The sequence below is a fragment of the Thalassophryne amazonica genome, chromosome 6 (assembly GCF_902500255.1).
Source record: "Thalassophryne amazonica chromosome 6, fThaAma1.1, whole genome shotgun sequence".
NCBI classification, from domain to species: Eukaryota; Metazoa; Chordata; class Actinopteri; order Batrachoidiformes; family Batrachoididae; genus Thalassophryne; species Thalassophryne amazonica.
In genome coordinates this window covers 79593712-79621384 of record NC_047108.1, presented here as the reverse complement: position 1 = coordinate 79621384, position 27673 = coordinate 79593712, and the positions used below count along the sequence as shown (strand labels likewise).

The window sequence follows — 27673 nt, the reverse complement described above, 5'->3', positions numbered from 1 at the left end:
GGTGTCCTGAAGGTCTGGGACACCAAGGGGCTGTGCTGGTGGTATCTCTGGGACAGGAAGGATGTGGCGGCAGTTTCTCCTGTAGGTTTTCCCATCCGCTTGGACTATGTAGGAGCGTGGCTCCCTGCTCATCTCCTTCACAGTTCCAAGTTTGTCATAGCCTTTCAGCTGTCTGCATCCAGATCACTTGTCCCTCCATCAGTGGCTGTAGTGGGTAACTCGATTTGTCGTAGTGGCACTTTACAGTGAGACGTTTGTTGAGGAGTTGGGCGGTGACTTGCTTGACATTCTTAGTCATGGCCTTCAGCAGTTTAGTGCTCACTGGAATGGCTGCACAAGTTTGTCGAGACATAAGGCATTTGGCAGGAGAGTGTAATGTTGGGTTATGGGGAGTGTTTGTGAGGTTCAGGAGATTGAGGAAAATATCACATCCATCCCTGTGCAACTTCTCCATGAGCTGTTTGGCACTGCAGACTGCTCTTTCCATGAGTCTGTTTGAGTCCATTAGAGTGGGGAAATTCAGGGCTGCTTGTGGTATGAGTAAAATCCCATTGCTTAGCAAAGTCCTTGAAATGCTGACTGGTGTATTGCCTGGCATTTTCAGTGATGAGCATGTGCCGTGTGCCATGCACTGGAAAGTTTTTTTTTTAATTTGGAGATGGCCGCTGTTCAAACCAGCCAGAGTACAAATCCACAAGAACCTGATAATGGTTGCCATGTCACTCGTGAATGTCTACAGCCAGTGTGGACCAAGGCAGGGCTTGAACAGGGTGGAGCTGCAGGAGCTCTTTCCTCTGATGTGGCTTCATGCCAATGCACACTGCACATAAGAGCAACTTCTCCATGATGTTCTTTGACATTATAGGCCAGAAGATTACACTTCTAGCTCTACACTTGGTTGCCTCAATACCTGCATGGCCTTCATGCGTGATGTTGATGTACTCTTTGTGCAGGGATTGAGGGATGACTGCTTTGTGGCCTTTCAGGTTGATACCGTCCTCTGTTCTCAGTTCATCTCTGTAGGGAAAAACTGGCTGATAACCGTGTAGAGCTGGCTTTCTCTGGTGGGTCATCTGCATTGAATGACTGTCGTGAGGGTTTGTAGCACCTCATCTTTAGCTGTGTGTGTCCGGAGTTCCACCTTCCTGTAGACCAGGCTGAATTCATAGCTTTGCAGGCGAAGCAGCACTCTTTGGAGATGGGCAGGAGCGACATGGATGGGCATTTTCATGATGGTCACTAATGGCTGTTGGTCATTTTCCACAATTGTGGGTTTTCCGTACATCAGTCTTTGAACTTTGTGCAGGCAAACACAACAGCTGGAAGATCGTTTTCTATTTGAGCGTATTGTGTCTCAGTGTCCATGAGGACCTGCAATGCAAAGGCTACTGGTTTGCCATCTTGTAGGCATGCTGCTCCTAATCCATAACATGACACGTCACAGGTCAGTCTTACTGGTTTTTTACTATGCCAGCATGGGTGGGCTAGACAGGCACGACACTTCACTTTTTCCACATTTTGCTATGTTACAGCCTTATTCCAAAATGAAGTAAATTCATTTTTTTCCTCAAAATTCTACTCACAACACCCCATAATGACAACATGAAAAATGTTTTTGAAATTTTTGCAAATTTATTAAAAATAAAAACCTAAGAAATTACCTGTAAAAATGTATTCACACCCTTTGCTCAGTACTTCTTTGATGCATCTTTTGTTAGGCTTATTGGTTAGCAGAAGAGAGGACCAAAGGGAAACGCTCATCACCAAGCAGAAGACAGCATACAAGAAAAGTCCCTCTACCAAAACCTCCAGCAAACATAACAGTGACAGAAAATTGGCAGAAACGATAAAGAAAACAAAAGACACTCCATACAGACCCCATTCATGACACCTTTGGCAGCAATTACAGCCTCAAGACTTCTTGAATATGATGCCACAAGCTTGCACCTATCTTTGGGCAGTTTTGGCCATTCCTCTTTGCAGCACCTCTCAAGCTCCATCAGGTTGGATGGGGAGCATCGGTGGACATCCATTTTCACATCTGTCCATAGATGTTCAATCAGATTCAGGTCTGGGCTCTGGCTGGGCCACTCATGAACATTCATAGAGTTGTTGTGAAGCCACTCCTTTGATATCTTGGCTGTGTGCTTATTGTCATTGTCCTGCTGAAAGATGAACTGTCACCCCAGTCTGAGGTCTAGAGCGCTCTGGAGCAGGTTTTCATCCAGGATGTCTCTGAACATTGCTGCATTCATCTTTCCCTCATCCCTGACTAGTCTCCCAGTTCCTGAAAAACATCCTCACACCATGATGCTACCACCACCATGCTTGACTGTAGGGATGGTGCCTGGTTTCCTCCAAACATGATGCCTGGCATTCACACGAAAGAGTTCAATTTTTGTTTCATCAGACCTGAGAATTTTGGTTCTCATGGTTTGAGAGTCCACCGTGAAAAGCAGTTGAAGATGAGTGAGTGAGTTGTCTGAGAGTCCTTCAGTTGCCTTTTGGCAACCTCCAGGTGGGCTGCCATTACCTTTTATTAAGGAGTGGCTTCTGTCTGGCCACTCTACCATACAGGCCTCATTGACAGATTGCTGCAGAGATGGTTGTTCTTATGGAAGGTTCTCCTCCCTCCACAGAGAAATGCTGGAGCTCTGACAGAGTGACCATCAGGTTCCTTGTCACCTCCCTAAGGCCCATCTCCCCCGATCACTCAGTTTAGATGGGCAGCCAGCTCTAGGAAGAGTCTTGGTGGATCTGAACCTCTTCCATTTATGGATGATGGAGGCCACTGTGCTCACTGAGACCTTCAAAGTAGCAGAAATATTTCTGTACCCTTACACAGATTTGTGCCTCGAAACAACCCTGTCTTGGAAGTCTACAGAAAATTCCTTCATGCTTGGTTTGTGCTATGACATGCACTATCAACTGTTGGACATTATATGTAGACAGGTGTGTGCCTTTCCAAATCATGTCCAATCAACTGAATTTACCCCAGGTGGACTCCAATTAAGCTGTAGAAACATCTCAAGGATGATCAGTGGAAACAGGATGCACCTGAGCTCAATTTTGAGCTTCATGGCAAAGGCTGTGAATACTTATATACATGCAATTTCTCTCTTTTTTTTTTTTTTTTTTAGTAAACTTGCAAAAATCTCAAAAAACGTTTTTCACATTGTCATTATGGGGTATTGTGTGTAGAATTTTGAAGAAAGAAATGTATTTCATCCATTTTTGAATAAGGCTGTAACATAACAAAATGTGGAAAAAGTGAAGCGCTGTAAATACTTTCTGAATGCACTGTAATTGACGATGCCCCAGAAACACTGTAGTGAGGGTACTTCAGTGGGACTGGTGTGCCTTTTAATCACTACAGTTTTGGACGGATCTGCTTTCAGGCCTTCACTAGTGAAGATGTGGCCTACATTTTATAGCAGGATGAAGGTCCTGGGTCCTGATTGAAAAGACGTTCCCGCTAGCTTGGCTAATGGGGAATTCCCCTTTGGCTGACCTGGTAGAGGAATGGTTTTTAGTGGGAGCCGTCTGGGGTTCGATCCCACTGCTGTCCCAGCCACAAAGGTCCTACAGTCACAATTGGCATTGTCGGCAGGATGTGGGTAGTCACAGAACATGCTTAAATGCACTTGTGACTTCGGGACGAAGTCAAAAATGGTGGGGAGATATGTAGCAGGATGAAGGTCCTGGGTCCTGATTGAAAAGACGTTCCCGCTTGCTTGACTAACAGGGAATTCCCCTTTCGCTGACCTGGTAGAGGAATGGTCTTTAGTGCGAGCCGTCCGGGGCTCGATCCCACCGCCATCCCAGCCACAAAGGTCCTACAGTCACAATTGGCATTGTCGGCAGGATGTGGGTAGTCACAGAACATGCTTAAATGCACTTGTGACTTTGGGACGAAGTCAAAAATGGTGGGGAGATATGTAGCAGGATGAAGGTCCTGGGTCCTGTTTGAAAAGACATTCTGGCTAGCTTGGCTAACAGGGAATTCCCCTTTGGCTGACCTGGTAGAGGAATGGTCTTTAGTGCAAGCCGTCCGGGGCTCGATCCCACCGCTGTCCCGGCCACAAAGGTCCTATGGTCACAATTTGTTACCCAGTCGGTTGGTTCTGATAATACTTCCATCTGCTCCAGATGCACGCACTTCTGCAACATAGACAAAGGAAGGCTCTCTCAATGGCTTCTGGGCCAGCAATGTTGAGAAGGATATAAGCTTTAGTCTTTGCTGTTTTGTTGGACTGTGCAGCGGTAATAAAAATATCGTAATCCCTCTCAAAAACACACCAATGCTCAATGATATTTCCATAAAAAAACAAGGGGGTTGAGCCTGTGAAATCCCTCCGCCATTTCATTAGAAAATTTGTTTGTTTGTTGTTTGTTTGTTCTCTTGCTGGGCTTTTCTGCTTGGGTTGGTCTGTCTCTGTCTCTCTTGTCTCTCTCTTGGTTCTTGGTGATGGGTGTTTCTCTTTCTCTTTGGCCACACCCTGGTTCTGGTAATTTTCATGCCCACCTGTTCCTGATTTGCTGATTACCACCTGGGGTTATTTAAGCTCACTGGGTGTGTTTGCCCCTCGCCAGTTTGTTGTGCCTTGTGCCTTCATTCCAGCTCTGTACCTGCGTTCCATAGTCCTGCCTGCCTGTTTACGTGTACCTGACCTCCAGCCTGTTGGTTCAACCATGCCTGATTGCCTGATGTTTTCTGTACTGCTGCTTTTTCTGGACTGCTTACTTGTGTACCGACCTCTGCTACCAACCACAGTAAAACCTTTAAAAAAACCATAGATGTTTGTTTGAGCCGTGTATTTGTGCCCTGCATTTCCTGACCATCCAGCTTGACAGTGAGCATCTGCAACAGAGTAAAGCTGGAAGGAAAAAGTAAACTCCATCATTGAGCATTTTGACTGGCTAACATCACACAGTAAGGCAGCTCATGAATACTACATAATCATTTAACCAAATGATCTACAATAAAGCTAACTGAAACACAATTTAAAAGAGAACAGCAAGCTAACTGAACACATGAAGTCATCAACCAGCAAATTCCCTTAAATTCTGCACTGAATGATCTCACTGTAAACTTCCTGGTCTATCTGGACAGATCTAGCGGGTGCCATGAAGTCATTTGTAGGTTATGTAAATTTTTCATGTGCTTCGCTTAAGTAATATGCTCTCTACTGGCCAAAATGTGCAGCCAGCCTGCTCTGTGTAAGCCTGATCTGGTCAGATCTTAAAAGCTACGCTGTGTGGGACCTGGTTAGTACTTGAATGGAAGGTCTCTTTGGAACACCAGGGGCTGTTTGTGTTTCTCCAGGTAAAACTAGAGTTGTGTAAAACTTGTACCAAATACCAACGTAGAGCTGATTGTATCTGCTGTGGTGACCCCAAACAAATAGGAGCAGCCGAAGGGACAACAACATTGGTCAACATATCATTTTGCACTCACTGATCTATCAGAATTATATGTAAATCAGGTTACTGTTGCTATGGTGATCGTTTCCCTCACTGGGATTACACATGTGCCAACTTTGGTTAGTTTGAGTCCAACAACCTTGGAGAGACTGGCAAAAGTTTTGATGCACTAAAAGGCAATGCTCTTGATTGGCTGTACTATTGCAATGCACTTTATGTTGGAGTTTCCCAGTCTTCCCTTAGTCATCTTCAACTGGTTCAAAATGCTACAGCATGTCTATTAACTGACACGCGTAGACGTAACATATCACCCCAGATCTCTACACTCTGCATTGGCTTCCAGTTTGGGCTAGAATTGATTTTAAAATTCTTATGTTTGTTTTTAAAGCTCTGAATGGTTTGGCCCACCCTACTTAGCCGAGCTGCTGACACGTTGAGACCAAAACAGAGTTTTAAGATAGTCTAACCAGTGTGCACTAGAGGTTCAGAGGTCCAGACATTGCCACTGGGGAGACCGGGCGTTCTCTGTGGCCGCACCCACACTTTGGAACAAGACCCCCCCCCCCCCCCACCGGGATCCACACCATCACTGACCTGAATCTTTTAAAATCTAAATTAAAAAGCTTCCTTTTTAGAATGGCTTTTACACAACCAGCAACACTCTGACATTTTATTTGGTTCTTATCTGTAAATATTTTTGGACATATATTTTTATTGATGTCTGTTTTTAAATTTGCTTATTGTGTTATGGTTTTAAGTAATTCTCTATGTTCTTTTGACTGTGAAGGACTTTGGCCACCCTTTGGGCTGTGGAAAGGGGTATATAAATAAACTTTGATTGATTGATTGATTGTATCCCCTGCCAATACTTTGTTCGAGCGGATGTGGGATAATAAGTCTGTCTGGCCATAGCTGATAGTAAGACATTGTATTAATAACTGTAACAACCTGAAACCTAACTTTTAATGGTTTGCACTCCAGTACTTTAAAAATCTGTATTAGCAAAATATTTTATTTTGATTTGCATTTTGAAAATAAAGTCAACGTGCAAGAATAAAGTCAAAATGTCAAGAATAAAGTAAAAGCTTTCAGTCTAAGTGAAAAGCGTAAAGCAAAAGTATCAGGTTTGACGGGCTGGACACAAATGCAGGACACAGGTACACAGCTCAGTGGAGATAAGATGTTTACTCTGTAAACAGGCTGGGGTCGGTACACAGATAGGCAGTCCAAAAAGAGCAACAGTAACAAATACATCAGGCTAGGCGTGGTCGAGGTACACAGGCAGGTAGTCAAAAAACACGATTAGGCAAACGAAGCAAGGCAAGGAAATACACGAACAGAGCTGGAAAGAGGCCCACGGTGCTACAATCTGGCGAGGGAGTAAGGCACAATGGAGAGCTTAAATACACCCAGGTGATGAGGTGCAGGTAGAGAACAGGTGTGTGTGGAACACACCAGAAGGAGGGCGTGGCCAGACAGCGGGAAACACCCACCACCAAGAGCCAGCAGAGACAGACAGGAAAGACAGACCCAAACAGAACAAAAACCCCACAACAGAAAAAAACAAAAGTAACTGAAGAACACAGAGCCAAGAAATAAAAGCTGGCAAGACCCAAATCCTGACAAAAAGGATTTTTTTTTTTTTTTTAAACCTGTCTCGGACACCACATCTGCTATCTGATACAACACATCATTGCCATAAATTAACTCATCACCAGTAATTTTAATTTACACAACTGTATTTTCCAAATTTGTGTGGTTTCTCCTTCTGAACAGACACAGCTTTATTTGAAGCCGTAATACTAACACATTGTATTTATGTGCTAAAAATGAAATAATTTTTGTTTTTTGAGCTGATTCTGTAGTACAATTTCATCAATTCATCTACACAAAGCATTTTGTAGAGGCATCCCTATGTCCTTAAGGGCCCCTTCACACATGGTGCGAATTAGGTCGAATTGCACATGAAGTGCACATGAAGCAGGAATCGTGCGCAAAATGTGTAAAATCGTAGCGGCCTCCAACATCTCGAACACCTGTTGCTACAAATATTTGCACACACAGGGGCTGAAAGAAAGAGTGTGTGCTGTGAGAGCCCGTTGAACCCTCTCGCGGAAAGTGTCGGCCAAAATCCAGCTGACACACACGAACATCTAACACCACCCACATGGCATTTAGGAAATGTGTGGCTATTCGCACTGTTAACACGACAACAGTCAGCAGATGATCACGGTTGAGCTGCATGTGAAATTTGTCTAAGTGTCCCCATGAGTGTGGCTTTGCAAACAAACACAGTGACACGGTGTGTGCGCTGAACTGACAGGGGGTGTGTCTGCCCACAGGAGCAGCTGTGGAGATCTCTGGTTCTGGACGTCACAGCTGGAGAACACGTACTGTGTTTGGACGGACATGAAATAACAACTGTCCACTGTGACGCGCGTGTGTCTGCTTGCTGTCCTGACATGGATATGCATAAAAACATATATCACTGTTGCAATGGGCTGCAGCGAGCATGCATGGAGCACACATTGACAGGCTACCCCAGGTGAAATGGATCGTCAGATCATAACATGCAGCAGGTGATCTGAATGTCACGTCACCCACGTGAGCTCTGTTCCACATGATGCAGTGTCTGTCCTGCGGTGTGCTGTCCACAAGACATGTACGTTGGGCAGGACACGCGTGTAGGGCCGGCTGGATACGCCGCCAGCAGATGTGGACATGATGACTGCCCTGCTTCTCATTCATGTCATTTCACTACTGTACATCTGCAACCATGGGTCATCTACAGAGGATCAGATGGATCATACTTGTCCTGCTCGCTTGATAAGAGGGATTCGAGAAAATGCGGTGCTTTTATATGGTGTTTGGTTTTAATTTTTTTTTAAATACATCCATGTCCTTCTTGATATCAGGCATTTTCCCACACCATTCACAGGACAGCGATGTTAGCTCAGTGGTAAAGTTTCTGTCTGGTAATCAGAGCTTTTGGAAAGTGCAGGTTTGAATCCTGTGGGTGACATGTATTTTTTACATTTTTTTTTCAGCTGCTTGCACTGTGTGCCTGCCCGTCGGCTCCATGTTTGAGTGGTTCACTCATACGAGCTGTTCCGCCATGATATGCCCTGATTTGTACTTATTCTCACTATGTGTGAAGGGGACCTAAGATAAGATAAGATCAACTTTATTCTGAAGGAAATTATTTTGCCAAAGTACCGAAACAGTGAACAATGTTTGTTTGTTTGTTTTTTAACAATAAGTACAACAAATTTATGCGAAATGACTGGAAAACATTTGCACAAGATGACTGATTTATTCTCACAAGTTTTAAATGCCATTTATTCTTGAAATGGTATTGTAGTTTTATTTTCAACATTTCTATTTTATTCTCAGATTTGGAAATTTAAAGAAAAAAAATCTTGTTTTCATTTTTCTCCTCATTTTGGCCTTCATAGTCCTCCATAATATTTATAGCTTCCTGGTCTGTGATTTATATTTTAAGCCAAACCCGACCTTTCCATTAGGGGTCACTGATCCCATTAGGCTGTGTTTACATGGTGAATCTTTCACACAACTTTAGTCACTGGAAATATAGGTGAAACTACATTTCTGCAGAGTTGCATGGTGTAAAGTCCTCTGCATTGTACCTACTTGAAACTTATCTTAAATGAAAGTGCATCAGTTGCAAAATTCTCAATGTGATGAAACTATGTTCATGTTACAGCCAACCTGAGAATCAGAGCCATTTCTAAAACAACCATATATCAATCCGTGTTTCATACAAATGCCACAAAGTGCAAAAAAAAAAAGGAAAAAAAAGTGCTATTTATTGATTTCCCTTGAGTTAGAAGTAAACTGCACTCCCTGGAGGCTCATTTTATCAAGATCCTTGAACAGACTAGAAAGCATCCATTAGTCTCTCTTTTGAACAGTCTGTCCTTCACAGATGGACACTTAGCCATTACTCCAGATTACCATTACCAGAAAAAACAATGATACTCATCACAATTTACATGTATTGATATTATCCACTGAGAAAACAATACAAAATAAGATACAAAGTTAGTTAAAATGTCTTTTCTGATTTGCTATAAAACTATCAAGAAAATACAACAGATGAAAAATTACCTACCTAGTTAGCAAACTGAAATGTCTTGCATAGAGACTTTGATTATTTTTAATTGCTTTGTGTTACTGCCTAAGCACCTACAGCATGGTGGCTTAGTGGTTAGCAATCATGCCTCATAGCAAGACAGTCTTTGGTTCGCTGGTCCTTTCTGCATGGAGTTTGCATGTCCTTCTCATGTTTGCAATCATTCCCTCCGGGTGCTGCAACGTCCTACCACTGCCAAAGACATGCAGGTTAGTTGAATTGTTGAGTCTAAATTGACCAGTCCAGGGTGTAGCCCGCCTCTTGGCCAATGACTGCTTGGATAGGCTCCAGCCCCCACCCCCTATCCCCCGCCACTACACTTAAATGGAATAAGCGGGTATGGAAAATGGATGAACTGTCAAGGTACATGGAAATTATGTTCCCTACATCTTGTTGTATGAAAGTTTCAGAGTGTCAAGCCAGCCTTAGTAAACCAACATATCAATGTGGACAAAAACTAAAACCTCATCAGCAAAGGGCAATTGTGATGTGAAATTCTATTCTCTGTGATGTAAGTGTTGAACAATGAATACATTGTACCTCTGAAGTGCCTTTGGTTTGTTTGCAGGTGTTCAGTGCCGAGGCTGAAGCAGATGGTGCTGAGTATCATCCCCATTCTCTCCTGGCTACCTCACTACCCCATCAAGGAAAACGCCATTGGGGATCTGATCTCTGGCTGCAGTGTGGGCATCATGCACCTGCCACAAGGTTTGTTAGTGTGAATGTTTGCAACAGAGCGACCACATGGTTTATCAAAAAAAAAAAAAAAAATATATATATATATATATATATATATATATATATATATATATATATATATATATATATATATATATATATATATATATATATATATACACACACATCAAAAACATATCACAATAAACAAAGCTTCTCTTTCTTCCTGTTTTTTACATTAAAGTTTTGTTATGCATTTGAACAAGTATACTAATGGCTGTAACGTTTTTCCAGGCATGGCATATGCTCTTCTTGCTTCCTTACGCCCAGTGTTTGGCTTGTACACCTCCCTATACCCAGTGCTTGTCTACTTCATCTTCGGTACGTCCAGGCACATCTCTGTAGGTGAGAGACAAAGCATATGCACTACATGGGGAAATAATTACCAAAGGTGTTGTCAGCACTCACTACACGGTCTCTTTGTGCCTGAAAATGTGTGCACACATACTTTGTATAAGATGTAAATTTCTATCTGTGCACAGGTACATTTGCTGTTGTCAGCATCATGATCGGCAGTGTTACGGAGAGGCTTGCACCAGACGATGACTTCAGGAAAAATAGCACCAATGGAACAGGAATGGTGGACTTCGATGCACGGGATGCATTCAGAGTACAAATAGCATGCTCGCTTACGGTCCTAGCAGGAATTTTTCAGGTATGAGCTGCCTTTAGGAATTCAACAACCATAGCCAGCCTGTATCAAGGCATTGTCTGACTAATTTTTCTTTATGTACCGGTTCCTTTCTCTCCCATCCTGTAGATCCTGTTGGGTTTGGTGAGGTTTGGCTTTGTGGTAACCTACCTGTCAGAGCCCCTGGTCCGTGGCTACACCACAGGGTCAGCATGCCATGTAGCGACATCCCAACTCAAGTACCTGTTTGGGGTCACACCGGCTCGTTTCAGTGGGCCTCTCTCACTTATTTATGTGAGCTTGTCATTTAATAGATGGCACACATTTATACACAAGAAAATGGCTCAGAAGTTTGTATCGGTTCTGCAAAATTGCAGAGTAAAAGAACAGTAGGCCTACACTGTTAAATACGAGCTCAGAGAAAGTCATGCTGTGAAAGATCAGTAAAAATGAATTGAACTGACTGTAACGCTGCCTGAGCTAAATGTTATTATTGTTGAAAAAAAATATGATTATTGTGATTTACGTGGTCTTCTAACATTGTGGAGGTCTCAGGGCCATCAGCGACACTTTGCTGTTACTTAAGGTCTTCAGGATGGACATATTTTAAATAAGGGGTGTGTAAATGAAATTTTCCCTTTCATATGGCTAGCATACTGGTACGGTTTTGTTTTACGCTTTTTACTCTTTTAATTCATTTATTAGTAATTGGAGCAGGCCGCGGCCTCAACTTTACCTAAATTCTGGGTCTTTTAGTGAAGTTTAGGGCTAGTGGACGGCGATCACCTTAGTATTTCTCTGTTTTTCTTGTTGTTTAATGCTGGCAAATTATACAGTATTTTTTGTCTTTCTGATGCCTGATTCTGTTTTTCTCTCTGTTTAAGGTGCAGCTCCATCCAGAGATGGGAGTTGTATTTGTGTTGGCGATCCTCCTGTCCTGTGCGCCAATAGCATTTCTTGTATATTCGTCCGTGAATTGTTCTGTGAATTGTTCTGTAATTTATGTTTGTAGCATGGCCCAAGCAGAGGGTCACCCCTTTGAGTCTGGTCTGCTTGAGGTTTCTTCCTCAGAGTGAGTTTTTCCTTACCACTGTTGCTCTGGGGGTTGGTAAGGTTAGACCTTACCTGTGTGAAGCACTTTGAGGCAACTCTGTTGTGATTTGGCACTATATAAATGAAAATAAATTACTTAAACTTAAATGTGCCATCAGGAACCAAGAATCTGCAAGTTTTTATTTAAACTGGGTGTTTTCATTGGTACTGATCAGCAATACTTGCAATGTTCAAGCCTAAACTAAACTCTGCAGACTACTGGCCTTTCCTGGTGCACAGTTACCCTCATTCAAAAGTGTCTCTTTGGATGAACTCAATTCAATTATGTGCAGGATTTCCATCTAATAAATATATGTAGCCCTAACTCAAATAAAACACATCCATATAAGATAATGTAATTTAAATGAGTTGGGACTACATATATTTATTAAATAGAATCCAATCCAATGAGTCAGTTTTTTGAATGAAATGACTAATTGGATGAACTCAATTCAATTATGGGCAGGATTTCCACATAATAAATATATGTAGTCCCAACTAAATTAAATTAAATTATCTTGCATGGATGTGCTTTATTTGAGTTGCGGCTACATATACGAGGTCTATTAGAAACCGACCGTTTTATTTTTTTTAAAAACTATATGGATTTGATTCATATGTTTTTACGTCAGCCAAGCTTGAACCTTCGTGCTCATGCATGAGTTTTTCCACGCCTGTCGGTGACGTCATTCGCCTGTGAGCACGCCTTGTGGGAGGAGTGGTCCAGCCCCCTCGTCGGAATTCTTTTGTCTGAGAAGTTGCTAAGAGACTGGCGCTGTGCTTCATCAAAATTTTTTCCAAAACTGTGAGGCACATCCGAGTGGACACCATTCGACAAATTCAGCTGTTTTTCGGTGAAAATTTTAACGGCTGATGAGAGATTTTGAATGGTTTCTATCGTTGTAAGGACTTCCCACGGAGCGGGACGTCGCGCAGCGCTCCGAGGCGACGTCGTCCTCCTGTTTCAATCTGAAATTCTCCAAATTTAAGCCTCTGTTGACCCAGGACGTCGTGAGAGAACAGAGAACTTTCAGAAGAGGTCGGAATCAGCAGTTTATCCGGACATTCCACTGTTAAAGGAGATTTTTTTAATGAAAGACGTGCGGACGGATTGGCGCGCCCGCCACAGGAAAAACACCTCCGTGTTGATAACCATTTGTAAAATCCAGGCGGCTTTTGGTGGCTTTCAGTTGAGTGAGTATCTGAGAAATTGTTTAACAGCAGGGCGTGTTCCAACTTGTCCTTAAGGCTTCCAATGGTGTCGAATGGTGTCCACTCGGATGTGCCTCACAGTTTTGGAAAAAATTTTGATGAAGCACAGTGCCAGTCTCTCAGACAAAGGAATTCCGACGAGGGGGCTGGACCACTCCTCCCACAAGGCGTGCTCACAGGCGAATGACGTCACCGACAGGCGTGAAAAAACTCTCGCATGCCCACGAGGGTTCAAGCTTGGCTGATGTAATCACACGTGATTCAAATCCATATGGTTTTTTTAAAAAAATAATGTCGGATACGTTTCTAATAGACCTCGTATTTATTAAATAGAAATCCTGCACATAATTGAACTGAGTTCATCCAATGCATCAGTTTTTTGAGTGCAGCCCTGTTTTGCGCACTTTGTTGTTTTCTAACAATATGATGACTGATTTGGTCTCCATGCTTCCCCCTTTCCTTGTTCTCTGTTTGTCTCTTTTTCTCCTTGATTGTCTCTTCACAGACTGTGGTGAATATTTGCTCATTGCTACCTCAGACGCTGATACCAGAGCTGGTGGTCAGCCTGGTGGCACTCGCAGTTCTTATTGTGGTCAAAGAGTTAAATGCTTGTTACAGACATAAGCTGCCTCTGCCCATCCCTATAGAGCTTGTAGTTGTAAGTCATTTCTTTGTTGTTATGTTTAACTATCTTATGTAATAAGTGCTGCATGGTTAAACACATGCAATCTAATCTACAGTCCGGCAGGAGGCAAAGAAGTGATGGATGTGACATTGTTGACTGTTTTTGGCTTTTAAAAGGTTGTAATCTGGAGAAGGTACAAATTTGTAATTTGTCTTCAACAGGTCATAGCAGCAACCATCATCACTCATTTTTGTGAGCTTCCTTCTAAATACAACATAGACGTGGTTGGAGAGATACCCAGTGGGTAAGTTTATATTTGCCCTGCTCTTGAAGTATGTGATTGTGCACATTATGTTTAATCTGCTAAGAAGATTAAATATAATATTGTGTTCATCATTTTTTTATAATTTAGAACAGTGATTCCCAACCTTTTTTTTCCTGAGAGAACCCACCTATTTTACTCGAAGAAAGGCTGAGCCCCCAGTATGTTCAATTGTCTGCACACACACCGCAAAAGAATAATGTGATTCAATCCAATATTTTTTCTTTATTTCTATGGCACATATATAACTTCAATTATAGTATTTTCTCTGTGGCACATTGAAACGAAAATAATCTTTTTAATCACGATGGATTGTCCAATACTGATTCATTTTGACTTTATATATAACATGAGCACTTCTAATTTTTTTCTTTTTTTTTTTCTTTTTCTTTTTTCCTTTTTTCTTTTTCTCTTTTTTCCCTTTTTTTCTTTTTTCCTTTCTGTTATTTTTCTTTTTTCATTTTTTTTTTCATTTTTTTCCTTTTTTCCTTTTTTACCTTATTTTCTTTTTTCCCTTTTTTTTTCCTTTTTTTTTCTTTTTTTTCTGCTGAGCACTTCTAATTTTGACCAGCCTGTGAGCAGCCCTTTGACAACCCCCTAGTTGGGTCTTGAATCCCAGGTGTATACCACATTGGCATTTAGTTTTGGCTCGTAGCCCTCCATCCAGATCAATTCATGGCCCTTCAAAGTAAAATGTTTGGACTCCTCATATGTCTTGTTTTGAAGTTACATGTAGAAATTAGTTTGACCGTTTCTTTCAAGCCCACCAAGGCCATTGCTGCTTGACTCAACATTTCTGTCAAGCAAGACAAACCTTTACCCAGAAGCCTATTTTTTTAATTCCTGCATTTTCAAGATGTCTTATTACTTGTATCTTTAAGAAATATGTACACCACCCTAATTCACAGGTTGTACACAATAATGAAAATCTGAACCATTTATCTCTCCCTCTGTCATAATTACTGCAGGCTGAAGGCGCCTGTCGCTCCAGATGCAAGCATGTTTTCAAATGTGATAGGCGACGCGTTTGCCGTGGCTATTGTGGGCTACGCCGTCAACATTTCCCTGGGCAAAACGTTTGCCCTCAAACACGGCTACAAAGTTGACAGCAATCAGGTGAGGAACACACACACACACGTCCACATAGAGCTATGAGAACTATATTTGGAGTGGCAGCCCGATTAAATGTCACAATGTTGTATGTCTGAGTCACTATAACAAGTCAGACTTTGATCTAATATTAGACTTTACTCTGTGCTTAATTACAGTTGGTCAGCACTGTCACGCTGTTGAGGAAATGATATAAAAGGTTTTACATCTGTTCCTGGATCAACCTTTACTCCCCCCTTTGATCGAATCAATTCAGCTGTTCTACGGATGCAAATAACTGGACTGAACTGGGTCAGATTCAGAATGAAGCTGCTTACATTTGACAGACACACAAAACCCAGTTTACCGTACAAACCTTTGCATCTTGTATGACAGCAGGGTCACATTAATGGGGGGAAATAGAGGAATTTCTTTTTTAAATTTTGCATTACAAAAAAAGTCAAAATGTGGGGAATAAAGTCAGATTTTCTGTAGTAGAGTGCCAGGCACAAAAAGAAAGAAAGAAAGAAACAAAGAAAGAAAGAAAAACCAATCAGATCAGGTAGTGATGTGATGTCAGGCATCACCCCCAACTGTAACTTGATTATTGTCGCCACAGCGGATGAAAGCCCTGACACAACTCCAGTGTAACCTAGAGAAACACACACAGCCGCTGGTGTTCCAAAGAGGTCTCCCATCCAAGTACTAAGCAGGCCCTGCACTGCTTAGCTTCTGAGATCTGATGGGATCAGGCTGACACAGAGCAGATCAGCTGCATCATTTTAAGCCATGTGATACAACTTAATTTTTTTCTGAATGTGGCCCAAGGCCTCCATCATATTATTTGAACTGTCTTGTTGTTGTAGTTGTTGTTTTGCTTTGTTTGTGCTTTCTTTGTTTGTTTGTGTGTTGTTGTGTTTGTGTGTGTGTTTGGTAGTAAATACTCACAAAATAATGTTAAATTTGGTGACAAGTATGTGTTTCTAATAGAAAAGACACCATTTTTGTTTGTTTTTTTGTTTTTTTGTTTGTTTGTTTGTTTGTTTGTTTGTTTGTTTTTTGGAGAACCAGATAAAATGTTGGACCCAAGATATTTTAAACCTTTTTTCTAAACATTAAAAGCTTTTATCTTGTCAGAGATATGTGCTTGAATGAGTGCCCTTATTGTGCATACACAGTAAAATCACCAGTGTTAAACTAACACTGACAGTGTTAGTTTTACACTGGTGATTTTACTGTGTAATAGACATAATGAGGGTCAATGCAAGTCACAATTTATTCTGAGCTTTTTAGACACTCGGTATGTTTTCTCATTAAGAGCATAACAGCAGGAACAGAAATGACTGCTGCTATAATAGTTGTTGAAATAAATGTCTTCTCATATTGCACCAGAGCTATTATTCCAAGTGTTATGGGGCACCACTCAAATCATTTTTGTTTACTGGATCTTGTAAATCTGGATGATTTCCAAATCTACAGAAGAGGCTGAAATGTGATCATCTCAGCCTCTTGTGGAGGTTGACAGGGACGTGTGTCCAACCAGTCAATACACAGTGCAGCAACTGGATTTCAGTTTGGGAAAACCTGAGAGCGAAATGAGTTTTAGTGTATTGTATGTTAATTTTGCTCATACACAGTGCAGAACTGTGTCATTCTGTTCTGGTTGTCCACTATGCAAACTCATCACATGCAGATCTGCAACCTTCTACATTGACAATATTGTATTTTAAATGCACTTTGTTATCCATATTTGTGTTCTATCTGTCAACTAATTCAAAAAGTGCATCCCATCATAATCGTCCATATGGAATCAATAGTTATCAAAAAATAATGCTGATGATTTGAGAAATGTTACTGTATACTCCTGTAGTTACCTTAAGTTTACACATACTCAGGTCCATATATATTTGGACAGCAACAGCAGTTTTTTGTAATTTTGCCTCTGTACAACAACACAGTGGAGTCGAAGTGAAACAAATCAAAATGTGTTACACTGTAGACTTTCATCTTTAACTCAAGGTCAGGTCAGGAGAATGCACTGGTACCACACGAGTCAACAATGCATTCACCACGCTACAGAACCACCAAACAACAGATCCATCCTCACGTCTCAAAAGTAATTGTCTGTGTCCCACAGCCATGTGAAACGTGGGCTTGCCCTTGGCCGTCTCCGGCCACAGGGGTCTTCAACACTGAGCCACCTGCATGGTGGATCATGTCAACAGAGATGTGCCACATGGACAAAATGCTAAATGTTGTTGCTGATGTTCCCTCTTCATCTGAGTCATTCCAGCAGTACCCAAGTATCCAATGAAAAGATGGCGTAACAATTTAAGTCAAGGTGGTTAACAAAATTATTGAAAAATTATGACAAAATTACCACGAACGAAACACTATGTCTTGTCAATGCTGTTGGCTTCTGTGTAGCTATGACATTTGTGTCCACTAAAGATGTAATAAAATCATCAACATTTATTTATTTATTTGTCTGTCTTTTAGCAGGATTACGTTAAAACTACTGCATGGATTTCGACAAAATTTTCAGCACAGATAGATATTAGGCCATGGAAGACTACATTACACTTTGGGGGTGATCTGGATCTGGATCCGGAGTCTGGATCAAGATTTCACTTTATATAGGCTTTGAAGGATTATGTCAAAACTACTTCATGGATTCTCACCAAATTTGCACCACAGATAGATATTAGGGCATGGAAGACTCCACTGAATTTTGGAGGTGATCCGGATTAGGAGACGTCAGAAATCTCAGATTGCTGTTGTTTTCCCTGCAATTCGCAGAATAAGCATAGCCTTAATGGAGAAAGTAAGTGCGTCAATGAGACAGCGCAGATTTTCCATCAGTGGCATCACATAAACAACTGCACATTCAGTTTTGAAATTTGGGGTTCTGATAGATACATGTGAGGAAGCAAGCTTCACATTTTGGGCCAAAAGGATTTCTTTTAACATACATAAAGATCATAACACAAAATAAAAACAGACCAGCCTGTGAAGTTGCTAATGAAGGCTTGTTGCTCAGGGTTCTGGTGGCAACTAAGGCTGTTGTTCTTTAAATATATTCATAATTATTGCAATTTTTCTGAAGATAGCACATTGACATTGGTGGACAGTCAGGCTGCAAGAATACAACAGTAACCTTGAATGAAAATTAGTTTGACTTTTGGCCCAAATGCTTTCCACTACACATATACTCAACAAAAATATAAACGCAACACTTTTGGTTTTGCTCCCATTTTGTATGAGATTAACTCAACAATCTAAAACTTTTTCCACATACACAATATCACCATTTCCCTCAAATACTGTGCACAAACCAGTCTAAATCTGTGATAGTGAGCACTTCTCCTTTGTTGAGATAATCCATCCCACCTCACAGGTGTGCCATATCAAGATGCTGATTAGACACCATGATTAGTGCACAGGTGTGCCTTAGACTGTCCACAATAAAAGGCCACTCTGAAAGGTGCAGTTTTGTTTTATTGGGGGGGGATACCAGTCAGTATCTGGTGTGACCACCATTTGCCTCATGCAGTGCAACACATCTCCTTCGCATCATCTGTGAAGAGAACACCTCTCCAACGTGCCAAACGGCAGCGAATGTGAGCATTTGCCCACTCAAATCGGTTACGACGACAAACTGGAGTCAGGTCGAGACCCCGATGAGGACGACGAGCATGCAGATGAGCTTCCCTGAGACAGTTTATGACAGTTTGTGCAGAAATTCTTTGGTTATGCAAACCGATTGTTCCAGCAGCTGTCCGAGTGGCTGGTCTCAGATGATCTTGGAGGTGAACATGCTGGATGTGGAGGTCCTGGGCTGGTGTGGTTACACGTGGTCTGCGGTTGTGAGGCTGGTTGGATGTACTGCCAAATTCTCTGAAACGCCTTTGGAGACGGCTTATGGTAGAGAAATGAACATTCAATACACGAGCAACAGTTCTGGTTGACATTCCTGCTATCAGCATGCCAATTGCACGCTCCCTCAAATCTTGCGACATCTGTGGCATTGTGCTGTGTGATAAAACTGCACCTTTCAGAGTGGCCTTTTATTGTGGGCAGTCTAAGGCACACCTGTGCACTAATCATGGTGTCTAATCAGCATCTTGATATGGCACACCTGTGAGGTGGGATGGATTATCTCAGCAAAGGAGAAGTGCTCACTATCACAGATTTAGACTGGTTTCTGAACAATATTTGAGGGAAATGGTGATATTGTATATGTGGAAAAAGTTTTAGATCTTTGAGTTCATCTCATACAAAATGGGAGCAAAACCAAAAGTGTTGCGTTTATATTTTTGTTGAGTGTATTAAAACAAGCAGAAGTACCTTATTCAGTGCTACTACAGTCTTTGTGTGTCAAGTGACTGGGATCCTTCTACTGTGCACAGAGCTGGAAGCACTCAGCCTCTAAGTGCTGGCCTGCTACATCTTTAATGCCCAACAAGCGTTATGTAATCAAGTGTGACTTAAATACGCTTTGAACCGCATCCCACACAGTGGTGATATGTTGACACACCCATCAGTGAGTCACGCACTGTTATTGACCTGTAGGTTAAAGATGCCAGACATACAAAGATAAATTTTAACAACCCCATTAAATGCTATGTTATTCTGGCTCATATGTTGTTTCCTCATGTTAAGATGAGATTTATTTCCTTCTGTCTCTGTCTCCGCAGGAGCTGGTTGCTCTGGGGCTCAGTAACACAGTCGGTGGCTGCTTTCAGTGTTACGCAGTCACTTCCTCCTTGTCCCGCAGTCTTGTGCAGGAGAGCACAGGCGGGAAGACACAAGTAAACCCACAAACGTGCATCTGTGCACAAAGAATATATTTTTCTGCCTTTCTATGTTCAAGTTATGACCGTTTGCAGCTCATGTTTGTGTGCAATTGGGCAGGTTGCTGGCGTCATTTCATCCGTCATTGTGCTGATCACTGTTTTAAAAATTGGTGCATTCTTTGAAGATCTCCCAAAGGTAACATGGTTCCTTTATCTTGAGCATTTTCTTTGTGTGTGTCTCTCCTGGTCGGCGATTTAGTAAAGACTGTATTTTTTTAATCCATCTGCACTTCTTTTTAGGCTGTCCTATGCACAATTGTGTTTGTGAATTTGAAGGGAATGTTTCAGCAGTTCATGGATGTGCCGATGTTATGGAAAACCAACAAGGTTGATTTGGTATGACAAAATCCTATTTAAGAGTTTTCTAGTCATTTACTGTGCAAATATTAAAAGGGGGCATATTTTCCCCATTTTCAACAAGTTAATACATGTCACCAGGTGACTTAAAAGAAAATATTCATGTTTATAACATGTGCTCTGTTGATACTGAGGTGTTGCAACCTGAATTAGAATGGGTAAACAGAGAGTGCAACAACCAGGCCTTAAATATTTAATATTGCATCTTGCAAAATAATTATTCAGTGTTATCATAATATATGATTGTAAAATGCCTTGGGGCAAATTATGTTGTGATTTGGCGTCATATGAATAAATTGAATGGAATCGATGGCTCTGTGTGCTTTTGACATTTGGTCAAGTCTGTCTATGGACTGCATTTATATAGCGCTTTTCCATCTGCATCATACGCTCAAAGCACTTTACAATAACGCCTCATATTCACCCCGATGTGAGGCTGCTGCCGTGCAAGGCCCTCACTACACACCGGGAGCAACTAAGGGATTAAGGACCTTGCCCAAGGGCCCTTAGTGATTTTCCAGTCAGGCTGGGATTTGAACTGAGGATCCTCTGGTCTCAAGCCCAACACTTAACCACGAGACCGTCACCTCCTCTCCACAATCGCATCCAAAGAAATGGGACAACTTTATCCTGAACTTGCACACAATCCTTCCATCGTGCCACCATGTTTATTCCATACTGGGTCCAAACTGTTTTGAATTAAACCTAAGGGCAAAGGTCATATGACCTACAGAAAGGTGACACAGGACCTCATATTAGTGTGTAATAGTAACTATATGTGGGTATACCTGTAAGGGCCAAAACCCCCACATGCACTGTCCCTGTGTGCAAGTGTAATAAAGTGTGTCTTTAAGAAACAACACTTTTATGGGCCTGTTGTTTCAGTTGGAAAGGAGCTGCTCGGTGTGTATCAGAACAAGCAGACTCCGTGACATATATGATACAAGCCTCAAATGAGGAGTTTCTGGTCCAAACTGTGGTTATAGCGGGGTATTTTACATATCCAGACATACACTGGCAAGACTTTGAGGATGTTTAATGTAAAACTTGATTTAGCCACTTTAAACACTTGTTACCACACTGAGTCTGTGTTTGCACTGCCCTCTAGCTGGTGTGGCTGGTAACGTTCATGTCTACCATCCTGCTGAACCTGGACATGGGTCTGGCTGTCTCTGTTGGCTTTTCCATGCTCGCTGTCATCCTCAGAACACAACGGTAAGTGCAAAATGAAACACAATCATTTGGGTACGAATGTTGTTGCTTTAATTGTGTCTTTTAAACGCCTTCCAGGCCACACTACTCCATCCTTGGCCAAGTGGCCGGCACCGACCTGTATCTGGATAAAGAGACCTACAAGGAGGTAAGAGTGCATCATCCTCATTCTGTTCTCTGTGGATATATTTTGAGCATCTTTTGGCCATTAGGCAGTAGGAGAGCTCCATTTAGAGGAACAGCACCTCTGGGAAGTGAAAACTGCAAATGAGAGCAGAAAAGAGGTGTGTGTTTCTGAAGTCTGCAACTTGATATGTGTCCCTGCAGGCCAAAGAGATTCCAGGCATTAAAATCTTTCGATCATCAACGACTATCTACTATACCAATGCTGAGATGTTCCTGGAGGCTCTGCAGGAGAAAGTAAGCACGCACGCAAAGGCGGATGTGCGTCTGTGTGCAGGCTTGGTTTGCCTCATTTTCACTTTCCTCCTGTTTCACACGTCGTTCTTCGTGCAGAGTGGGATTGAAATGAGCAAACTGCTGACAGCAAAGAAGAAAGAAGATGCGAAGCTGAAGCATAAAGAGGAGAAAGAGAAAAAGAAAGCGAAAAAGGAGGCAAAGAAACAAGTGCGAACACAGTTTCTTCTAAAATCAAATCAGTCAGTCAGCAGGTTTCACGTGTTGTCACAAGTACTTGTTTTGTTTACCCCACAGATAAAAGAAAAGGACAGCCACCTGCCTGGACAGTTCTCTCAGAATGACTTGCAGATGAATGACTGGAACATGTCTGATGAGGTGGAGGAGGCGCACAGTCAGAAGAACAGCGTGATATTAAGTCTGACGGAAACACACAAAAACAGCTTCAGTCAAGGCCACGTCAACTGGGCTTATATGCACAATACAGCCGCCTCAGACTCAGACTCAGATACAGGTTACCATGGTGATAGCAGCATCAACCGGGTCACATATGATGAGGAGGTGGGAAAGGACACCGGACCAGATATACACAGCATCATCTTGGACATCTCGACAACCAGCTTTGTTGACACTGCCACTGTGAAAATCCTAACAAATGTATGTTTTGGTGGGATGGTGATACTGAAACGTCATCATCAGATGTTAAAATACTGAATGCTTGCTTTGGTAGCACAGAAATCTGCAAAGAAAACACAACACTCTAAATGTCTTTTTGAAATGTCTCGTAGATCTTCAGAGACTTTGGAGAGATTGATTTGGACATCTACCTGGCAGGCTGCCAAGGTGAGGAGACCATAAGAGATAACCGATGTGAACTTACTGTCCTCAATATGGGTTGAGGTCCCTGAAGATGAAGAGATTATACTAGTAGAGCTTCAAGGGATCATCATAATTTCCTCAACTAACGTCAACTAGTGCCTCAAAAACAATCGTGAAAGTTTATAGCCAACTGTAGGCAATGAGAGACTTCTGTGACATATGTACAGATATTTAAAACAAACTTTTCAAACCTAAATGCTGTTTATCACATTGGAATATTGTCTTTTCCCTCATCCATGTCATGCAGACTAATTACAGGAGGAAGTGTGTGTGCACGTGTGAGGTTTTGAGATCACCTGTGACCCATCTTATGTTAACATCAACAAGATTTCTTGTAACTCACTTCCAAATCCACCAAATGTTGGTCATAGCATCTGATCCCTTGAATTTCTCCCCCTCAGGGGTTGAAATTCTAAATTGTTTACAGACAGCATGAATTTTGATCATATTGGCAATATCATATTATGAATCCCTTATCTAAGTGCTGAGGATAAAATTATAGTGGTGCTAAACAAAATCATTTTTATGACTTAAATCTAAAAAAAAAAAAAAAAAATAGTGGCAGTATACCTTTAAGAAGTTGCTGAGAGACTGGCGCTTTGTTTGATCAAAATTTTTTCTAAACCTGAGGCACATCGAAGTGGACACGGTTCGAAAAATTAAGCTGGTTTTCGGTGAAAATTTTAACGGCTGATGAGAGATTTTGAGGTGATACTGTCGCTTTAAGGACTTCCCACGGAGCAGGATGTCGCGCAGCGCTCCCAGGCGCCGTCCTCAGCCTGTTTCAAGCTGAAAACCTCCACATTTCAGGCTCTATTGATCCAGGATGTCGTGAGAGAACAGAGAAGTTTCAGAAGAAGTCGGTTTCAGCATTTTATCTGGATATTCCACTGTGAAAGGAGATTTTTTTAATGAAAGACGTGCGGACGGGTCCACGCGTCGGGACGCAGCCGACAGGAAAAACACCTCCGTGTTGATAACCATTTGTAAAATCCAGGCGGCTTTTGATGGCTTTCAGTGGAGTATCTGAGAAATTGTTTAACAGCTGGACATGTTCCAACTTGTCCTTAAGGCTTCCAACAGAGGTGTTTTTCCTGTGGCGGAGCGTCGCGGTGGCTGCGAGCCGACGCTGCAATCCGTCCACACGTCTTTCATTAAAAAAATCTCCTTTAACAGTGGAATATCCGGATAAAATGCTGAAACCGACTTCTTCTGAAACTTCTCTGTTCTCTCACGACGTCCTGGATCAATAGAGCCTGAAATGTGGAGGTTTTCAGCTTGAAACAGGATGACGACGGCGCCTGGGAGCGCTGAGCGACGTCTCGCTCCGTGGGAAGTCCTTAAAGCGACAGTATCACCTCAAAATCTCTCATCAGCCGTTAAAATTTTCACTGAAAACCAGCTTAATTTTTCGAACCGTGTCCACTTCGATGTGTCTCACAGGTTTAGAAAAAATTTTGATGAAACAAAGCTCCAGTCTCTCAGCAACTTCTCAGACAAAGGAATTCCGACGAGGGGCTGGACGACTCCTCCCACAAGGAGTGCTCACAGGCAAATGACGTCACCGACAGGCGTGGAAAAACTCACGCATGTGCACGAGGGTTCAAGCATGTCTGACGTAAAAACATATGAATGAAATCCATATAGTTTTTGAAAAAAATAAAAAGGACCTATACTTTATTGACAGCCCTCGTATACTGACAAACAATGTATACTCCAGACACAAGTTTTTTTTCAAAAGAACTGAAGCTTGACTGTGTTAGTGTCATTGCTTTGTGACATTTCTCACTATCGATGTGTGTTTGTGCACTCAAATTTTAGGTTGTGTCATGGAACAGCTGGGAACAGCGGGTTTCTTCTCAGAGTCCATCCCAAAAAGTCGGGTGTTTGTCAGCATCCACGACGCAGTACTTCACATTCTGAAGACCATGAGGCAGAGGGACTGTGCACTGGTGAGCACATCACACAAGCCATTACTCATTTTTACTGTTACATACCCTGATACGTCATGTCGTCACCCATGAATGTCCCTCCTTCCTTTAGGACGTTCCCTGCATCACCCAGATGTGACCAGCAGGTGTCAGACTGATGCAGCACTCGCTAGAGTCCCTTTACACAGAGAGTAGCGACATGATGAACCAAAAAAAAAAAATGGTTACCCGACTCGTGCCATCTTGGGACCAAATTCGTGTTTGCTGTTAAGCTATCTACGTGTATATCCAGTTTTTAAATTTGATTTATTTATTCACTGAAAATGCCGGGTTGTTGTGAATTTGGATGCACAAGTAGACATAACAAGGGGTTCAATATGTATAGATTCCCTCCAGATCCTAACAGATGAAAAATTTGGGAAAATACAATCAGCCATGGAATCAACTTCATCTTCAAAGCTTTGTGAAGCAGGAAAATATAACAAAAATGTTGAAAACAGAAAAGGTTAGTTTACTGTGTGCATCGGCCAATAATAGTCTGTGTGTGGGTGTGTGTGAATGTGTGTGTGTCTTAATGTGTTATGTTTGTATGTATGAGTTTATTGCCTCGGAAACCTGTTAAATGTACTGTTTAAAGGATAAACAAAGGTGCATTTTTAAATCTCCTCCTATTCAGTTAATCAAAGTAGTTACATCATTTTAAGTTATAAGCCCTGCTTTGTTACATGTAATATGTTCAACTTCTATCCAGCCATCATGAGATAATCCAAATTATCATTGTTGCTTACAATATAATTACATTTATTCACAATCATCAACCTTCTCACTTTTTATTTACTGTTCAATTTTTCAAACAAACCAATATCCTTTTACAAGAAATCTATTGTGGCTTATACTCATATACCTACCTCTCCATACAATCTCAATAAACAAAAACAAAAATCAAATAATCCTAGTCAAGCCAGGAAAAAAATTACGTTCAAAGTAGTCCCTAACCTGTCCCAAGTTTGTGCAGTGGCATTGCGTTATGCATGCATAGTTAGAGTGCACTGTGTGAGCGTCACATCAGTAGTTCGGCACAGTTGGCCCCAAAATGGTGGCATATTCTCAGTTGCTGCTACTTTTTGTATAAAGGGACTCTAGCACTCCCATCGTCCTCCTCTTTCAAAGCCCTGCTGGCTGTTCTCTTGCTCGTGATTGGTCGTCCATCCCTCCTCCTTTTCCCTTTCAGTAGGGAAGAATGCACCACCTTGACATGGCTGCTGGTTGCTATAGCAACACAGGGAGCTGTTGCTGTGGCAACAGGCTTTTTATGATTTCGTTTAACAAAGTAGCCAGAGATACGTCACTGCAGTGCTTTGACTTGGCGTGACAGAAACAGAGGGGGTGGGGGCTGAGTGGGAGAATGTAACAGTGGACTAATAGGAGTCTGTATTTTTAGCCTGCGTAAGAACAAACTCGTGTGCATGTCTGCACGTGTTCTTGTCAGTCTGCATTGTGCTCTGTTTAGCCAGTCCACCTCTGCCGTCCTGATTATTTAAGCGGGGACAGACCCACAAGAAATCAATACGATGTAAATATTTGCCCCTGATGTGGCTGGGCCACAGTCCCCCTGGGAGGGGTTGATAATCCTGACATAGCAGCTCACTGGAGTCACTCGCACCTCTGTGGTGCGTTGTATTTACTTTCCGCATTCCCATGTGATGGTCTTCTCTAACATCGTGCTGAGCGCCCTTCTATTTCAGGCATCCAGCATCACAGCAACACTGTGGTTTGCACCTGCTACCACAAACCAAACACTGTATTGTAGTGTAGCGGGATAGATGACATGGTTACCGTAAATAGAATTTAGTGAGGAGTGTGATCATAGTGAGAAGAATTGATCTCTGCACTGACGTTCATGTCTCGGGGAACTCAGGCTGTTAAATTGAGAGACAGCTGGGTGGACCTTATGGAGCTGTGAGGTTGCTGGACAGAGAGGTGTTTGGGGATGCAGATACCTTTGCCCTAGAACAAAGTTCGCTTGTTCGCGTGCTTCTTGTCTTACTGCCGGTGACCACTTGATCAGTGATGTGCGGTGAGGTTGATGGTTGGTGAGGTACTGATTTCATCACAATCAGATTTACAAACATATGAACCCCACAGAGTATCTTATTCACCATTTGATTGGCAGCAGTTAACTGGTTATGTTTCAAATTTCATATCAACATTCTTTACACATACAAACTGTAGCACACAAAAAAGCACATTTAAAACGTTATTATGGATTTCCCTTTACTTATAAATGAAGTCCATGTGCCGCTCCTTCTGAACAAAAGCATTGATGGCTTGTTTGTAGAAGTCTTCCTTATCTTCCTTTAAAGTCTCTGTCTCAGTGGAGATCACTGCCAGGGAAGAAATCATCCTTCATCAGTCCTGTTCCGAATGTATGTTTTGAGCCTTTTCTGGCTTTGAATGTGAGCGGTCGACCACTCGTCTGTGATGACACTTCTTTGTAAATTCTTCAGGTCACAATACCCCATCTAAGACCAGACATTGTCACAAGTGGAGAAAAGAAGGCAGGAAAAGCAGAAAAGGGCAGTTTCTTGCTGGACATCCACACAGCCAAACTTTACATGTGTACTGCTCCATTTGAAAAAAGCAGGTCTTCTGTCACGTGTCTGAAGCAAACCTTTTAGCTCCGGCGTTGGTCGTCCTTTAGTTATTATCTCCTCCTTTGATTGAAATTGCAGTTT

At 42.0% G+C, this 27673-nt stretch overlaps 1 protein-coding gene across 1 annotated transcript in view; it reads left to right on the top strand.

Annotated features, from left to right (window-relative positions):
- The window catches only part of si:ch211-117c9.2 (solute carrier family 26 member 6), a 49362-nt gene extending 24004 nt beyond the window's left edge, over window positions 1-25358 (top strand). Inside the window, exons 2-19 of the mRNA XM_034172573.1 lie at window positions 10146-10285; window positions 10550-10660; window positions 10798-10970; window positions 11076-11240; window positions 13756-13908; window positions 14097-14179; window positions 15166-15313; window positions 19984-20097; window positions 20201-20278; window positions 20383-20478; window positions 21608-21714; window positions 21790-21859; window positions 22039-22131; window positions 22228-22338; window positions 22426-22785; window positions 22917-22971; window positions 24829-24959; window positions 25051-25358. Coding sequence (XP_034028464.1) covers window positions 10146-10285; window positions 10550-10660; window positions 10798-10970; window positions 11076-11240; window positions 13756-13908; window positions 14097-14179; window positions 15166-15313; window positions 19984-20097; window positions 20201-20278; window positions 20383-20478; window positions 21608-21714; window positions 21790-21859; window positions 22039-22131; window positions 22228-22338; window positions 22426-22785; window positions 22917-22971; window positions 24829-24959; window positions 25051-25077 — 2215 coding nt within the window. The 3' untranslated portion in view covers window positions 25078-25358. The remainder of the gene's footprint in view (window positions 1-10145; window positions 10286-10549; window positions 10661-10797; window positions 10971-11075; window positions 11241-13755; window positions 13909-14096; window positions 14180-15165; window positions 15314-19983; window positions 20098-20200; window positions 20279-20382; window positions 20479-21607; window positions 21715-21789; window positions 21860-22038; window positions 22132-22227; window positions 22339-22425; window positions 22786-22916; window positions 22972-24828; window positions 24960-25050) is intronic.
- The last annotated feature ends 2315 nt before the right edge of the window (window positions 25359-27673 follow it).